This window comes from Vulpes lagopus, chromosome 1, assembly GCF_018345385.1.
Source record: "Vulpes lagopus strain Blue_001 chromosome 1, ASM1834538v1, whole genome shotgun sequence".
Taxonomy (NCBI): domain Eukaryota; kingdom Metazoa; phylum Chordata; class Mammalia; order Carnivora; family Canidae; genus Vulpes; species Vulpes lagopus.
The window spans coordinates 163,782,134-163,800,577 of NC_054824.1; the positions used below are offsets into that span (position 1 = coordinate 163,782,134).

The window sequence follows — 18,444 nt, forward strand, 5'->3', positions numbered from 1 at the left end:
TTTTGGCTAAAAGGGAAGAGAAGGAATTGTTGAGGAAAGAATGTAGGAGATGGTTCCAGAAGACTGGGAGTTAGGTGTTTCAACTACAAGATCGATGTTGTGGATTGTTGGGCAGCTCTGCAGGCCCATTTGATACCCATGGTCATAATTATAACATGGGACTGGTCAGCATAGCTGTGAGTTTTATCACTCCTTTGCCCAGCGGTGAGAGGTGTGGGAAAGCAGTGGGTTACCCCTAGGGAAGGTTGCTCAGGATCCCCTGTCTTCAGCGTCTGCTGGGCTGTGATTAATACAAAAAGATGAAGTGGACTCTCGAGAAGAGATTGAGATTATAGAGGTTCTTGCTGAAGACTGATCATGGGACTGAGAGAGCACTTTGGAAGTTACCTGAAGAAAAGAGGTCGGAGCAGGGGATGTACCGTGTCTAGAGTGAGAATCTGAGATAGGGTAAGGGCTGAGGTTAACAGGGATGTAGGGTACATTTGGGAGGCTGGTCTCTTGGGCAGTTTAAAATGATAAAAGAAACTGTCAGTGGCACAGAGTGGGTTTTACCAAGAAGATAGAACTCTGGGGACACCCCATGCCCCCTTTAGTTGGGTAGCGAGTGGGCTGAGTCCAAGATGGAGAAGAATTGATCTTGTCTAGAAATGAAAGGTAGACTTGGATCAATAATTCAAAGGTCCCATGAATGTTCCTTCCTATCCTTTGATGTGGCCAACTTTTCACTTTCTATCATGGCCTCATTTGCCTGTTTGCCTTAGACTCCATGGCCCATGGATAGATTTTCAATTTGCCCTTTGCTGCCTCCTCAGGCGCATGCCATCCCCTTAATTCAGGAACGGGTCAACTCTTGCCCGATTTTCTCACATTGTCTTTTGAACTAGCTTCCATTCTCAGCTCTTCTCCCAGACTCACCCTCTCTGCCACCTGCATATGTGCAAATCATCATGCACCCTGCTTAAACCACTGCACTCCAGCCGTGGTGGGGATGGGACGCAATGGAAAGGACATAGGACCACACCCGAGTCTTTGCTGTGCCACTGCTCCTGGCAGGCTATGAGCATGTTACCAAACTACTCTGAACCTTACTTTTCTCATCCTCAAAACTATTGAAAAAAGAATATTTTTTACCTCAATGGATTTCTAGGAGGCTCAAATAAGAAAATATATGGAATACGTGAGCCACAGCACAATTGGAGCTTGAAAAAGAGTAACTGTTCTTAACAAAACCAAGGCCATGGAAGGTCTGTCCTGACTGTTCTTTTGTCTCTTCTCAATGCCGTTTCCCGCCTCAGCCCTTGCTTCACCATTTCTATCACATCACCCAGTCCTGTCTGACCAGTTTTCTTTTTTCAAACATATTCCTGGGCACCTGCTGTGTGTTTTGCCTGTTTACCTACGTGGCTCTTCCTCACACTTCTTTGTGTGAGTCAACAGGGTTGCTTCTCTGTGAAGTCCTTCCTGACTCCCGAGGGGGTTAAAATGCTCCTCTGCAGTGTCTCAAGCACAAACCTCTTTTATAGGGCTCAACATTTGAATTCTAGTCGCTAGCTAACATGATGACCTCTGAGACCACGAGGTCCTTGGGGGAGGGGCTTAGTCATCTTTGGTTCCCACTGAGTGTACAGAGCTCGCCACATTATGGGTAATGAGTGAAGATTTGTTGACTGATTGAATGAGCAACTGTGTCTCTGACCATGTTTCCCACATAGGTTATGTTCTTCTCAGTGTGTGTACAAGGGCACAGAAGCATGTTTAGCTGAAAAGAGACAAAGCCACTCAAGGTCACTTGAGCATAAAGGTGATTTAATTAGAGGACTGTGGTGAAGAGTATCACAGATCTCCAAGGACAAGACACGAAATGCATTCCAGGTCTTGTAGGACAGTGAGATGCCGAGGCTACATCTCTGTTTCTTAGTGAAACGTACGCCATGTGTTTTTTTCATCTGTTTCATCTTCTGGCTTCTCTTGTCCAAGTTCTTTGTTGTTGTTTTTTCTAGACTTTCTGTATACCCATGACTTCAGCTTACATTTAACTCTGCCTTGCTCTGGAGCTGCCTCTGGCCCACAATGAATACTCCCCTTCTGTTTTCTCTCTCAAGCAATCCCATCCGGGCAGGGACCACGCTTGTTCATTGCTGGAGTCTCACTCAGGGCCTGGCACATAATAATTGCTTGATAATTGTTTATTCTGTATTCTGAATTTTAAGGGTGTCCACCACCACCCCTTACATTTCTTCTCTCAGTATCACAGTTCTAAAGTCCCCTGAGGAAAAATCTGGTTCAAGGTCCACATTAGTCCAACACAAAGAGTCTAATACATAGTCTCCAATGTGGCTGACTGGACTCATCTCTTTGGCAGAGCCTGCAGGTGGTAGAGAGATCGGAAGGCACCCAAAGCCACATCTAGTATGTAGGGTCTGTGGATGATGCATTTTCCAGAACTAGAGTCACTGTCCATCTCTGCAAAAGTGAGGCCACCATCCTTGGAAGGCTCTTTTTGGAATTCCTCCAATTACACATGGAGTGTGAGATCATAATTTATCCTCTGCTGGGTTGATCAGCCTGGTGTTTTCTCTGTTGAGGACTGCAATGTGCTCTCCCCATGGGAGGCAGTTCGGAGAAGCAGTAAGAAAACAAGGATCATCTAGTGTTTTCTCCACCTTCTATTCCTCTAGGTTCTCCTCCTCATATAGCGTAGTGAGGTCTAGGGAACCCTGCGATCTAAGCACGCACTGCTGAACAAAGGAGCAAAGGAAGGTTCTTGGCAGCCTATCCCACCAGTCTGCTCACTTGATAGAACATCCCACTCTGTTGCAAGGTTTACCCTGATTAGTGCACACCTCTGTTACAGGATTTGTCACCTTATATTGCAACTGCTGACACCCCCACTGTCACTTCCCCAAAGCCACAAGTGTGGCAGGAGGGCTTAGAGCAGCAGGGACTCTGTAGCATGCACACAGTTCCAGGTCCCTTCACAGCAGCTGGCATGTGGTGAAACCCTCAATAAAATGCTTGGTAGGTGAAAGTAGGTTCCCCGGCTTACTGGGAAACACTTGTCCAAGTGAGGAGAATTGGGATTGAGTTTCAGCCTTGGGGCTCACCATTTCTATGACCTTGAGAAGTCAGCGTACTCCAGGACATGGCATTACCAATTATCTGACTCACCTGTACCCAGGGCTTACACTCAGCTGATAAGGCTGTACCAGTTATTAGAATATCAAGCCACTTCCATGACAGCTGGGTAAACAGTCTTCGCCCAGCCGCTGGGTGCCATCCTAACCACCTTGTTCTCTCACCTAAAGCCCCCAGATCTCCCCTATGGGTGAATGGACCTCAGGAGGCCTCCAGAATGCTACTTTGGTACCGCCACTGTACTTTTTCTGATTAGTCTGCGCACTCCGGTCTTACCTGCTGATATTGTGAATATCACCCCTTTCTCTGCCATAAGGTTGGGGTGACACCCAATGACATAGTTCAGGCAAACACTTTGCACACTGTAAAGGGCTGAATGCCGTGCACTGTACGTGCTGTGCGCAACCCCTGGAAGGGATCAGAGCCGTTAAGCAGAGGAGCCTGCTTCTCCGCTGCAGCCTACCCTCTACTTACTCAAAGGTTAGGGAAGGATTGGTTTGATATGTTCCAGAGCTCACTGAAAAGAGCCCACACAGAACTTCGGCTGGGTCCCAGGATAGCAAGAAGGATATGTTCTCGAAAAGCATCCTTAAAAAGGTTTGTCTGAATTCCTGGGCGCCACAGCCTGGGATTCAATTTGCAGCTCTTTTAAGCACAAACACCATCAGCTGTGCTCACCCTGCCCAGCCCTATAGTTCACAGTTAGAAGCCCATTTTAGACACTCTAGCTTTACCGGTGTCTCCCCGGTAGGACAAGAGCGGTGGGGAAGAATGGGCAAGGCGAGGAGAGGGGGCTGGCGGGAAAGAGGGTTTGCACAATCTGGTATTTATGGAAAATTGGATGTGCTAATGAACCTGAGATCCATCAGGGCTTTCTGAAGGCAGGACAGTCTCTGTCAACAGACCAATTAGCACACAATTATTTTCTCTTTCTGAAAGCTTATCTGAGATGCTCTTTGAACGCGTGTACCTGAGTGAACTGCACTTTCCATTACTTCTATGGACCTTGTTTGTAACCTGCCACAGCTGGCTGCCTCTGCTACAGAGAAAGCACAGTTCTCTGGACTGACTGTCCAGAGTCTCTGGAACTCCAAACACTTGGGGAAAGGGGTCTTTAGGTGTCCTGCTTATCAAGTCAGTGCCCAGGGAATAGCTGTAAGAGGACCCTCCCCAGCTCCCTTTCTCCTTCCCATCTCCTTAGGTCTCTAAGAAGGACAGAGGTGGCTCAAGGTAGAACAGCAGTGGAAAGAGCAATGACTTTAGGATCTAGCATGATCTGAGTGGGCCTTCCTCCCTCTCGGAGATCTGGCTTGGCTCCTTCCCTCGAAGGAAATGAGCATGGGAATCATAGCCTTTGTCTCTTCCTCATTCCTGTCCTTGAGCTAAGATGAACAAAGGGAAGCTACCCAGATCTTTTCAATGATTTATCTGATTGTCCTCTTGTGGAGCTGACCTTTGGGAATAGCAAAGTGAAGGTCAGAAATCAGCGTCAGAGCCAGACCGGCATGCTGTGTGAGATGGTGGCAGTGGTGGGGAAGCAGATGGATCTATGTACGTGGGGATTGTGGGGGGAGAGAGGCGAGGGGAGTGGCTGCTCGCTGTTCTCCTCCTTGGCTGGTCATCCTACTCCTACAGAAGGCATGTAGCTCCCTCCCTGCCTAGACTTGAGGCTGGTGAGCAACCAACTTAGGGGTGGGTGGATGGAAAAGCCAGTGCAGAGCTCAGTGACCGTGCGGTGGCCAGCTTACCTGGAGGCGGGGAAACGCAAGTGTCCTAAATACCACACCCACCCACCATCTACCCCACCATTCCCCACTGCCCTTCAGTCCATCCCACTCCAGAAGAGCTGGGCCAGTCCTCAGCCAGGGCTCTTTTCACAGGGATTCTTACACCATAGAGAATGTAAGAACTCACCTTGAAAGAAGCCTGGTTTTGCCTACCCCCTGAGGTTTGACAGCCAGTCACCCATCAATACAGAGCCATTACCTGGCACCGAGCGCCCACCTGTGGAGGGACGCAGGCCCAAGTGTAACAGCCCGAATGCTGGGATTAGAGAAACGTGTTTCCACTTGTCTGTAAACTCCTTATGGCAGTGACTTGCCTTACACTGAGTTCTGATGCTCCTTGCATATTTGTTACATTGAATAAATGAGTGAGTGAAAGGATGTATGAATGCATTGAATGAATCCTAGCCGTGCAGGTTAACTAGATGTGTGACTTTGAGTAAATCATTTAACTCATCTGGCCACGGTTTCCTCATCTGTAATATTAGGAGACTGTGGTCTCAAGTCTATATAGTTTGCTTTGCCCTGTGTTCACATTCTGAACAGAGGGCAGATCACTAAACTATTTGGGATGAACTGCTCTCTTTATACCTGTTTTGAGAAGTGATGTCATCCAAAGGGGGTTAATTCACTATTTTCTGTGGTCCTTTGACGCATCCTCACAGGAGACAGGAGGAACACTGATGGGCCTGAGGATCCCTACATTAAAATCCTGTTTTAGCTACTCACAGCTCTGTGGCCTTGGGCCTCATAACTCTGTGAACCTTGGTTTCCTTCTTTGGAGAGTGATGGCAGTGAGACTGTCTCAGAGTTTTTGTGAAGTTAAATGGGATGATATGGGAGGATGAACTCGCAACTGTAGAGAAGTCATCACTGCCCCTGTCAATGGTCTTGGTCCTATTCTTGATGCGGGCTGGGTTCTGTTGCTTTTCTTGCACTGTGGCTGCCCCTCTGTCTTTGTCTGTAATTATCTCTCTCCTAGTTCCCTCCTCCTTTCCCTCCATTCCTATTTATCCTTCGTGGTTCACCTCCTCCATGAAGCCCTCTCAGACTACTTTAAGTCCCAAGGATCTCTCCCATCTCCCTACTGTATTTCTAGTCAGTATCAAACCGTCCTTCATTTAATTACTCTGTTCCATGAGTAATTTTTAAGACTAAAAATACTAGATTCCCTTTATTTATTTATTTATTTTTTATTTTTAGATTCCCTTTAAAAGTGTCATTTATACTTGGCTCTTTACTTGGTGACTTCACCCTGGTCACTTGAAGGGTGCTAGACATTTTCACTGCATGCAGCCCTGCCTGTGTGTTGTAGCTCACACTGCCCCTTCTCCCTGTTCTCAGAGTACCTTCCTTTCCCCTTCTACTTTCCTTTATTATTACTTATTTCAGTTTATTTTATTTTAATTCCAGTAGAGTTGGCATACAGTGTACAATACAGTGATTCAACAGACTTCTACTTATTTTTAAGGACCAGCTCAGTTGAGTCTCCTCTGCTGCTGTTTCCTCTGTGCTCCCTTTGTCTGGAGCTGTGTTTTCTTCTGTGCTCATTGACGCATGGCTTCTGCTCCACTCGGATGCATGTCTGTCAGTTGAAGATACACCTGCCTCACCCACGGGGTGTGATTTCCCGGAAGACACAGCACATAACTTGGGCATCTCTCTGCTCACCTCTCTACCCTGCAAAGCCTGGAACATATTAGAACATATTCTAATAATTTAGAACATGCTCTAAGTTACTGAGCATCTACTGTGTGCCAGGCACTGTGTTAATTGTTGTTGACAACATGGTGAATGAAACAATGATGAGCTTACTCCTGTGGAGCCTTTAGTGTGTGGAGGACCCAGACTCTAACCACGTACTCATGGGAAAGGATGAGCAAGTGCAGCATCTGTGCCTGCTGCAGAGCGGAGGTGCCTGGAGCCAGGAGAGACCAGAGGTATCAGGGTTGACTCCTTGAAGAAATCCAGGAGAGGCGCTCTGTGAATGTTTGATGAATTGTACAGAATTGAACAGTGGCTGCTCAATAAATACTCGTTGATTGGTTGATTGATTGTTGGCAGAGCTTTCGGAGATCCTGAGAAGAAAGGGCCGCGGGTCCCCATCATTCTTATTAGGGAATTATTTCAGTGCATTTAAGGACTCCCATTCTTCATCTTCTACTTTAAAAACATCAGGGAAAAACGGATAGGCCAACTTTATAATATTTCAAAATGATTCTGTGGTGTTTTGGAATATTACATGGCTGTAAGAGTTTATGTATATTTAATATACTTATTAAAATATGCAGGAAGCCCATGGCTGATTTTCTCTGAGGACGTCTCAGTGCCGAGGTGGGACTTAAATGTTTAATACTAATAATAATACTCATAACTCATATTTCTCTAGTGCTTTTCATCTTCGGGATCCCTAAAGCCTGTGAGCACCACGTCAAGTGGATGCAGCTGGGCGCACCAGCCGGCTGACAGCATCCACATCTGGCCTCCTGTCTCCCTCTGGGGCAGGAGAAGGAGGGACTTGAGCTCAGAGGTCCAGCTTCCTCTGCCCACGTTGAATTTTCTCTTCCCAGAGGCAAATTCCCTTTGGCTCCCTCGGAAAGACCCCCACTGGGTACAACTGCCACCGCCAGCCCTCCGCCCCTGACACTCACTGTGTTAGAACAGGAAGGAGAGTGGCTTTATGCTCCTGGGCCAGGAAGACGCCTGCCACTCTCGGGCCACTTAAGGATAGGCTGCGGGGCCTGAGGTCGGGTGGCAGGGGAGGGATGTGTGGAGGGATGGTCTCCACTTGGTGTCTCAATCCACACGACACCCTGCTTCTTTAGGTCACGGAAACCAGGACTGGCCCCTTGGGCTGCAGCAACTACGACAATCTGGACTCCGTGAGCTCGGTCCTGGTGCAGAGTCCGGAGAACAAAGTGCAGCTGCTCGGTAAGCTATCCTGTGATGGGGTGGGTGTTAGGTCTGGGTCCCTGAGGAGCAGAAAGGAGTCCCATGTGCTTCGTTTGGCCAAAACCTTCCTGAGACCAGAACCACTAGGAGTTCTGGGACCTGTATGGCATCACTTTCCCTCATTCTTTTTGTTTGTTTGTTTTTTTTTGTTTTGTTTTTTGTTTTTTCCCCCATTCTTTTGAGAAAAATTCTGATATGGTTTACCTGCACCCGAGACCATTGTTCATACCACACGATGCCCACACCCTCCCACATTCTAGTCCTCCCCAAGACTGTTGTCTACAGCAAGACCACATCCATACCTTGGCCCAGTCTGATGATCTCCTTTGTTGCTTTGTCCTAAGGACACCTTAGGGAACAGCTAGCCTTTGCAGAGTGGTTATGGGGCCACCATCTCTAGCTCAACTAAGAGCTTTCCAAACTGTGGGACCATTGGCTACCCTGAGTGGTCTCTACTTTCTGTGAGTAATCTATAGTCTCTCCCATGGGAGATTGGAGCCAGGAGAACAGTTTGAGAGGCGTGGGAGCCTCCACTGGAGACAGAGCTGGATAAGACAGGCTTGCAAACAGGCCAGCAAAAAGACTGGGGATGACACTAGGTCTGGAGCCTGGGAGGTAGAGGGAGGTGCTCAGCTCCCGCTGCCTGTTCCCCGAGCATCCTGGGACAGGGCTACGCAAACCGATTCAGACAGAGCTGTTTGGCAATGGGAAAAGTTCATTTTTCTTAAGGCCTAACTGAACTGGACTCTGTTTAGGATATTATTATCTTGGTATTATAAAATCAATAACCCTCACCCAGGATCTACGATTACAAATTCCAGGCAACCTGAGCCAGATGCAACCCATCAGTGCTTTCGGAATCAAGGAATATATAATAAAAAGGAGTAAAAGACTCCTTTATTTAGAGCCACCTAATGCAAAAAAAAAAAAAAAAAAAGAGCCACCTAATGCAATTAGCATCCCTCTTCTCTGGTGTCCCTAGATGGGCTGGGTTTGTGTCTAGAAATTAGCAATGAGTGAAGTTCAGAATGTCTGGTGGTTCATCTGGAATAGTTTATGCCATTTAATTTTATAGCCCATCACTCATGCAGACATTGCTCGGGGCACTTATTTTATAGCAATGGGAAATGTTATGGTGAGGAGAAGGGAGGTAGTTGGGAGGTGGAGAGAAAGGACTTGGGAGGGTGTGTGTTGGAAGCAAGCGCATGGACAAGGTGTGCAGGGTAGGCTGCTCAAGTGCCAGTGTGGGTGCAACATCAAGGAGGAAAGATTTAGGAGCAGTTCAGAATAGGAGCCGGATCTCAAACAGGAACAACGGACATCCATTGCTGCTGCATTTCTAAGTTCTGTTTTGAGGTCTGCTGAGACTAGGATACCTACTTTGGGCTCTGTGATTTCCTGCCAAGGACGAGGTCAAGGGTGTGACAATAAAGAGCTGGCAGATATTTGAGAAGAGGGGAGCTCACCGCATCCAGAAGTTTCTCCTGTTCCTCATCCTCTGGGCAAAATCTCTCACAATGCCCCCACTGGGGTGGCCTCTTGAAGGTCTGACCTCGAGCCTGGCCCAGCAGCATCCAAAGAAGAACCCGTCCTTCATTCATCTCTTGATATGCTTCCAACAGCCACCCTGTGTGGCTTGAAGCTGAATAGGAATATATTCTGTTACTGGTAAACTAATATCCACCACAGATGGGTAGGAAAACTGAAGCTTGGAGCAATTTAGTGGATTCTATCCAAGATCAGAGGCAGCTAATTAGAAAAGAGAGCTGAGAGCCATTCATATCCACTCAGGCTTGACCGAACTTAGGATGCCTACCACCATCTAACTTTCAAATCTTAAGAGTTAAAGCATATTGAGACAGGGGCAGCCAGACCCAGTTATGCAGTAGGACCTGATGGTGCAAGGGTAGGGTCTGACACCAAGCCACCTTTACCAGCCCTGTGACTTGGGCAGGTCACTGTGGCCACAGAGCTCAGATTTCCTCACCTATAAGAAGAAACATCTTGGCCTCACTCTGCCCAGGGTGTTACTTGTGATCATATATGAAAAGTACTGGGTATGGTGTCTGGCCACTACATTACCAGCAAAACCTGTCCCTACTTCCTAACCAGAGCAGCCTCCTTTGTCATCAGGGCTGGGGTGGGAGACCCCGGAGGGTCAGCATAACATCTTAGGTTGGCTGCTGCTCACCTCAGTGAAGCCAGAAACAGGATGGCTGTCGGAAGCAGAGCAAAAAGCCCATCAAGCCTTGATTCCTCCCCAGGAGGGCTGTAAGCTCTTCTTTTATCTGAAACATCGTCCCATTCCCATCCTAGAAATGCTGATACATAGCCAATAAGGCCATTCATATGATATGCATGCTCTCAATTTGGCTGATGTGAGGGGTTCGACTAAGCCTTGGACTTTGATGGTCCTCATCTGCATTTTCAGATCCTCTCCCACCTGTCACAGGGGCAGTGGTAGCCCTTCCACCCCACCAGCTCCATAGGGTCAGGCCCCGGGGTGACTGACCATTCTTGGGCCCAGAATGATGCACAAGTCAGCAGAACTCCAAGAAGCCTCGAGTGTGGGAAACCGAGTCCCTTGTGGTCCTGCCCCACAATTCCCGGACACGTCCTTTCCCTAGGCCTGCAGGTGCTGCTACCCGAGTACCTGCGTGAGCGCTTTGTGGCCGCGGCCCTCAGCTACATCACGTGCAGCTCTGAAGGCGAGCTCGTCTGCAAGGGCAATGACTGTTGGTGCAAATGCAGCCCCACCTTCCCGGAATGCAACTGTCCCGATGCTGACATCCAGGCCATGGAGGACAGCCTGCTGCAGATCCAGGACTCTTGGGTGACCCACAACCGGCAGTTTGAGGAGTCAGGTGAGCAGTCGGCTGGCCCACATTTCCTCCCTGTCAGTGGAAAATGGATGTGAGGTACAGGCCCAGCATGTGGGGAACTCAGCTTGGATCCTGGCTCACCCACTTGCTGTCTCTGGGAGCCTAGAAGGTTATATCACCACCTCAAGTCTCAAGGGATTATCTTTTGTTGTCTGTGCAAATGGACATAACTCCTACCAAGGAGATGTATTTTGAGGACTTCCTAAGTTCAGGTGACTAGATTTGAGGGCGTGTCTGCAGATACGGTGCAGAAGGAATGTCTGTTGAATCGTGATGTACATAGAATGGTTCTGGGAGGCACCCAGCACATGCTGAGTATGGCTCATCACAGGGACAACTAGTATCTGTGTTACCTTGAGATCTAGATTCAGGACTTGGTTTCGAGGCCTTGTTTTTGGTGATGGTTTGAATGTTTGCATCCCCCAAAATTCATATGTTGGAAATATGATGTCCAGAGAAATGGGGCCTTTGGGAGGTGATGGGGCATTAGTGCTCTTACAAAGGAGGCACCAGAAAGATCCCACTTCCCTTCTGCCATGTGAAGACACAGTGAAAAGTTAGCCATATGTGACCCAGAAGAGGGCCTTCTCCAGGACCTGACCGAGCTGGCATCCTGATCTTGGACTCCCACTTTCTTGAACTATGAGAAATAAATTTTTTGTTGTTTCTCAACCACCCAGTCTGTGGCATCTTCTGAAAGCAGCCTCCAAAGACTAAGGCACTCTGTTAGTAACCAGTTTTATGAGCTTATGTGAGCCATACAGCTTCGCCATATCCCCATTTTCTCTTCTGTAAAAGAGGGAAAGTGATATTGATAGGTGGATGGAAGGCTCATATGGGATAATGTAGATAAAACTAATGTATAAATAACTCTGCCTGGTACATTCATACATTTCAACACTAAATGATAGCTAAGTTATGTGGATGTATTTCAGAAACACAATGTTGGTAAAACAAGGAAAAATGAAAAAGGTTATGTATTATATATACTACTATATAAACATAATACTATAATAATATGTATTAAATATAATATGTATTTAGTACTATTTATATAATGCTTAAAAACATGGGATGCCTGGGTGGCTCAGCGGTTGAGCATCTGCCTTTGGCTCAGGGTGTGATCCTGGGGTCCCGGGATCAAGTCCCTCATCGGGCTTCCAGCGAGGAGCCTGCCTCTCCTTCTGTCTATGTCTCTGCCTCTCTCTCCCTGTGTCTCCATGAATAAATAAATAAAATCTAAAAAAAAAAAAATACTAGCCAATACTTAATATTTTTTACAGGTAAATATATTTGCAGAAAACATTAAGAAATATATGGTAATGATAAAACATCTAAGAGAGTGGTTACATTGAGGTGGAGTTGGAGGGGAAGTTGAGAGCCTTCGATTACATATTTTCATTGTCTTATTTCTCAAAAACAAAACAGAACAAAAGACTGAATGAAGTCGATACAGCAAAACGGCTAAATCTTGGTGGTGGGCACAGGGCGGTTTATCCTCTTATTCCCTGTGCTGTTTTGTGAGCTTAAACGTTTTAGCAAAAGAACTATGAGGAATGCCTGGGTGGCTCCATTGGCTAAGCGTCTGACTCTTGATTTCAGGGCTCAGGTCATGGTCTCAGGGTCATGAGATCAAACCCTGCGTTGGGCTCTGCACTGGGCATGCAGCCTGCTTAAGATTCTCTTTCTGCTTCTTTCTGTCTCTAAAAAAAACCAGAAAAGAAGAACATAGAAGCTAGTTGTTAACGTCATCACTAGGTATGATTCTCCAACCATTGGGGAAGAGGGTACGAATAACTAAGTGCTTGAGAAACCAGAATGAGCTGAGGCCCCAGGCATTGCGATTTCAAGTCCCAGACATGGCAGTTAACTGCTAAGGAGAATATTCCAGTCCTCACAATCCCAGCTACGCTGGAATAGTGATGCTGGCACATGTTCACTGATGCTTACTGTGGGACAGGATGTTGGGCTCCACCTCCATGAGTTAGTTACTGCTACTGAGTAAATGAGGGCTATCTGGACCCCCACCAGGAGACAGTGGCTGCAGGTCCCAAGTAAAAGCAGATCTGAGCATGAGTTCAGCAAACGTGTTGTGCCTACGAAGCTCTGAGAACTCAGATTTGCAGTAGGCCCCCAGAACCAGAGAGCATCTTCCTTCTGGATTAGCTAGAAGAAAGAAGGGCTATCTGCCAAGAGCTGAAGCTTGAAAGCGTTCCAGAGTCAGAGAGAAGGATATGGACAGGAGAGGCTGGGCTTGGGGACTGGAAGGTTTCTAAGAAGTTTTCTGAGCTGGGCACTCAGTCTCCCGGTGTCCACATTTGCCAGCTGTCCACTCTCCCCTTTGGGACTGCCCTACATCTCCCACAGTGTGTTTGTGGTGCGACAAAGAAGACAGCCTGTGATGGACGGTGTCACGAATGATGTATAAGGGGTTACCAAGGGAGAAAGTGGTGTGTCCCAAGGTCATTGGCAAAAGCAGTCCCTCTGGCTTGCTTGGGCAGTGACAGAAATCTGTTTTGAAATTCAGAAGCATATTAGGGACAAGAAAGAGAGAAAAGAATCCTAAAGCTCTATTTTATGGTATGTTAATTATTTTCCATATAAAGCTGTTGAAAAAGAAATATATAAAAAGGGGCTGGGAGAGTGACTATGAAGCCTCCTTTGTTACATGGGGGCGTGCTTGCAAGGGCTGGCTGGGTCTGGGGGGGGCGGTGCCCTCCTGCTCCCCGACCCCCAGGGTCTGCATGACACCCCCTGCCCCCCGCCCCCTGAGCTCAGCTCCGTGTTCTTGCCCGCAGAGGAATTCCAGGCCCTGCTGAAGAGGCTGCCTGACGACAGATTCCTGAACTCCACAGCCATCTCCCAGTTCTGGGCCGTGGACACCAGCCTTCAGCACCGCTACCAACAGCTGGGAGCCAGCCTGAAGCTGCTGGTCAAGAAGACACATCGCATTGTCCGCCGGCTCTTCAACCTCTGCAAGCGCTGCCACCGGCAGCCTCGCTTCCGCCTGCCCAAGGAGAGGTGAGCGCCCCAGCCGCCAGGGCCCAGGGCGGCCCCATCCCCGGGGCTGCAGGGGCCGGGGGGGGGGCGGGGGTAGAAGGCTCTCTGTCCAACTGGGAGATCTGGCAGTGGTGACCCACGTGAGGCCTTTGAGATCCCCCTGCTGTCACCTCCCCGTGTGTCATTCTCGATTCTGACTAGTGCCTGAAGTGAGAGAGAGAGAAAACAGAGAGAGGCTAATTTTACTTCTCTATAAATTGTAGTGGATTCAAATGTTATTCTAATCATACTCCAATTCTCACTCATCTCGGTTTTAAGACGTTTTTTAGGAAAGAAAGGGGTGGAGTTGGAGCTCACACTCCAATTGCATATGGTGAGAATACACACATCAGCTTTCTTCAAATGAGTGACTGCTCTCGGCCACAGAAGGAGAGGAAGCCAGGCCCTGCTGCCTTGGGAGCAGAGCGGGGCTGTCCAGTCAGAGACACTCCCTCATCCACCCCGTCATGCGCCCACTTACTTAATAAGTGCACACAGCATATCCTGATTTTAAGCAGTGTGTCAGGGGGGTGGTATTTGTTCATTGAGAAGATATAATAAATATACAGAAACAGAAAAACTATAAAATTTTAACTATGCGGGAGCCACTTAAATTCATGTTGGTAGACCATAAATCAGAGGTGCAGTTTAGTAAAAGCAAGAGCTGGAGAGAAAAGCCACCTTGGAGAAGGAAGTCTGGGCCAGATTGTGTGGGAGAGATGGGAATGGTGTGCTGAGACGGGGCCTTGCGGGGTAGGGAAGCTACCCTGCAACCCAGAGCTGTGGCTCTGACTGAGGCGCTGGTAAAAGGGAAGCCCGAGTGGAGAACTCAGGCCAGCCAAGGCTTCCAGAAGGGGTTTCTTTTTGTGTTTTCAACTAATCACTCTTAAGTGCTTACCAGGCACCAGGAACAATCCCGGTATCTGAGAATATGTTGGCGGATTATGCAGTGTCCTTGCTTTCGTGGCATCTGCAGAGAGGCCATCTGTGAACAAGGAGACAATTAACAATCAGTTCCCATCCTGGTCCTTGCTGTGGATGACATAAAACAGAGCAGTGTGCTAGAGAGCGGAGGAGCGGTTCTTTTGAAAAGGGTGTCATGGAAGACCTCTTGGAGGAGCTATCAGAGGAGCTGAAATAGAAGCCTGAAGAGGAAGCCAGCTATAGAAGATTCCTGCTCTGGGTGGAAGAGAGACAGAAGCAGAGGGAATAGAAAGGACAGGGATGGTGAAGTAGGACAGAAACGGATGGGATGCCAGCAAGCTGGGAGAGCCGGTTGCTGGACAGTCTTCTCTAGAAGGCTGAAAGCCACACAGGAGGTTTCCATACAGACACGTGGGAGATCTTCTGTAGGCTGTTGAGTAAGCGAGGGAGGTGGTACCAGGGAGGGATGAGCCTGGCTGCTTCCAGTACAAGCGTGATGTCAAGTGTTGCTGGTGTTGATCCATCAGACATTGAGCTCTGGGCCTTAGTCATTCCAGAAGTGGTGCGGTAGGGTTTCCATCATTCAGAGAACCTGGGGCTTCATCTTTCTCATTACCTTTCCCACCTATTAGTCAACCCCCCTCCTACCTTTGGGGTAGGGGGTGATGGCGATGTGTTCCTAGGACTCCTTATTCATTTTTACCTCCTTCCCAAAGGTCTTTGTCCTACTGGTGGAATCGAGTCCAGTCCCTGCTCTACTGTGGAGAGAGCACGTTCCCTGGCACCTTCCTGGAGCAGAGCCACAGCTGCACCTGCCCCTATGACCAGTCCTCCTGCCAGGGCCCCATCCCGTGTGCCTTGGGGGAGGGGCCAGCGTGTGCCCACTGTGCCCCGGACAACAGCACGCGCTGTGGGGGCTGTAACCCAGGCTATGTGCTAGCCCAGGGCTTGTGCCGGCCAGAGGTGGCTGAGTCCCTGGAGAACTTTCTGGGGCTAGAGACAGACCTGCAGGACCTGGAGCTGAAGTACCTGCTGCAGAAGCGGGACAGCCGCATTGAGGTGCACTCCATCTTTATCAGCAACGACATGCGTCTGGGCAGCTGGTTCGACCCTTCCTGGAGGAAGCGCATGCTGCTCACCCTGAAGAGCAACAAATACAAGCCTGGGCTAGTGCACGTGATGCTGGCCCTGTCCCTGCAGATCTGCCTCACCAAGAACAGCACCCTGGAGCCTGTCATGGCCATCTATGTCAACCCTTTTGGGGGCAGCCACTCTGAGAGCTGGTTCATGCCTGTGAATGAGGGCAGCTTCCCCGACTGGGAGAGGACTAATGTGGATGCAGCCGCCCAGTGCCGAAACTGGACGATCACCTTGGGAAACAGGTGGAAGACCTTCTTTGAGACTGTCCACGTTTACCTCCGGAGCCGAATCAAGTCCCTGGATGACAGCTCCAATGAGACAATCTACTACGAGCCCCTGGAGATGACCGATCCCTCCAAGAACTTAGGATACATGAAAATCAACACCTTGCAGGTCTTTGGCTACAGCCTACCTTTTGACCCGGATGCTATCCGGGACTTAATTCTCCAGTTAGACTACCCATACACTCAAGGTTCCCAGGACTCTGCCCTCTTGCAGCTCATAGAGCTTAGGGACCGGGTAAACCAGCTTTCTCCACCCGGCAAGGTCCGGCTTGACCTTTTCTCCTGCCTGCTCCGGCATCGGCTCAAGCTGGCCAACAACGAGGTGGGCAGGATCCAGTCCTCCCTGAGGGCTTTCAATTCCAAGCTGCCAAACCCCGTGGAGTATGAGACAGGCAAACTCTGTAGCTAATGGGGGGCCCCCTCCAGTGCTGGGCAGGGAGGTGATCCAGGGTGATCCATGAAATCCAGGGTGCGAAGATCATCCAAGCCCTCACCTTAGTGCCAACAGGGTTCTCCCTTGAGACTTTCAGCACCCAGCAGACAGGACCTCAGGGCTTGGACTGAAGCAGGCAGGAGAGAAAGGAAGCGCTACTGCACACGCGCACACGCTCACCATGTGCATGTGCGAGCACACACACACACACACACACACACATGTGCAAACACACACACTCTCACTCACACAGGGAGGCTACCCCTGAGCAGCCTCAAATCTGTAAAGTCGGTGCTTTCAAATGAATGCAGTTGAAAGAGAGGAGCCAAGGGAGAGATTAAGGAAAAGAACCAGCCAAACCATGAAAAAATAAATCCTTAAAAGTGATTCTTATCATTCAAGAAGGCAAGAGGGGGCACAGCGGTAGGAGTGGGAGCAGCTCCTCCTCCCTCTCCGTGGAGTCACTTTTGTATTCTTTTTAACCAGATTTCTTAAAATGGCATTGTTTCGTGATTCCCCACGTTGGTTCTTACTTTTTTGTACGCTGCCTCGTCTGCACCCTCCAGACACTGACTGCCTCTCAAGCCGGCTCCCCTGAGAAACTCAAGGTGATACCAACAGAGGACCGCAAGGGCGGGCAGGCAGGCTTGCTCTGCTCCCCACTCCTCCCTCCCTCCGGCCCCCCTGCTTCCTCGGCCTCCCCACTTTGCTCCGTGTACCCTCGTGGTCCAGCCGGAGCTCCTCTTCCAACAGCACCCATTCTGCCCAAGAAAGCAGCTCTGTCAAGTTAGAAAGAGACAATGTATAGGGAAATGTTCTTTTTTAAAAACGAAACAAAAACAAAACAAAAATATTTATTTTGTGATTGTTTTCTTTGTCAATCTGCTCCAGCCACATGAACATATGAGTAAAAGTTTACCTGATTTAATATATTTTCTTAAAAGGCCTTTTTTAGGGGAAAAATGAGAGAGAAAAGAGAAAAAAAAAGAGTATAGCTCCTTGGGCTGCCTGGATTTTTTTTTTTAATTGCTCTGTGTGTGATACGTGGGCATTCATGGACGGTGGCTATTGCTGCGGGGGAGGCTGGGTGATTCGTGTATGCTTTCACAAGTGAATGCATGTCAGGCTTGGTTGGTCGTGTGTGTGAGCGTGTGTGTTTATGTGGGGGGTATCTGGCTACCAGTCCCCCCCACCCTGCCCCTGCACCTCTTTTCCCAGGCGCGAGAACTAATGCAGGCCCTTCAGCCAGGATTTCCCACTATCAGGAGAGTAGTGTCAAAGTCCCTGCTCACAAGGGGGCCCCCAGGCTGCGTGCTGGGCAAGTGTCTGCTAATGGGTACTCCTCTTTGCCAACACTGCCGCGGACATCAGGAGAGTCTCCCATGCTCTCTGCATCTTATGGTCCACGATCTCCATTTGAGGAAACTGGGAAGGATGCAGACATGGCATTGGCTTTTCTCCATCCTGTGTGATTACCACCTTCCCAGCCTAAAGAGCAGGTTGGACATACACCACACAGAATAAGGCATCATTCTCACCACAGTGCCTCCCCCAGGTGGTCAGAGAAGCATTTCAGAGCATATCTCTTGGAGAGTCACTTCCCTGTCTATTCTCCACAGGGTCCAAGTATGATGAGGAGGCATGATGACCTGCACTTTCTTCAGGCAAAAGTCACTACATACATACTCAGTACTCGATCCCCTACCTGGGCTGTATCTCAGCTGGTACAAAATGAACTGGGAGACCGAAAGGATGGTCATGTCTATGTGCCCAAGAGCCTTCCATGTTTATTGTTGCATAGAGAAGAATTCAGCATTATATTTAAGCATGGCACCATATTTCAACCCACAAGGACCTGAAATCCTTGGTAG

At 48.8% G+C, this 18,444-nt stretch overlaps 1 protein-coding gene across 2 annotated transcripts in view; it reads left to right on the top strand.

Moving 5' to 3' along the window:
- The window catches only part of BRINP2 (BMP/retinoic acid inducible neural specific 2), a 108,593-nt gene extending 90,836 nt beyond the window's left edge, over positions 1-17,757 (top strand). For both annotated transcript variants that reach the window (XM_041750955.1, XM_041751019.1), the window contains exons 5-8: positions 7,745-7,850; positions 10,499-10,735; positions 13,552-13,774; positions 15,433-17,757. In XM_041750955.1, the coding sequence (XP_041606889.1) occupies positions 7,745-7,850; positions 10,499-10,735; positions 13,552-13,774; positions 15,433-16,549 (1,683 nt within the window). In that variant the 3' untranslated portion in view covers positions 16,550-17,757. The remainder of the gene's footprint in view (positions 1-7,744; positions 7,851-10,498; positions 10,736-13,551; positions 13,775-15,432) is intronic.
- Positions 17,758-18,444: the final 687 nt, after the last annotated feature.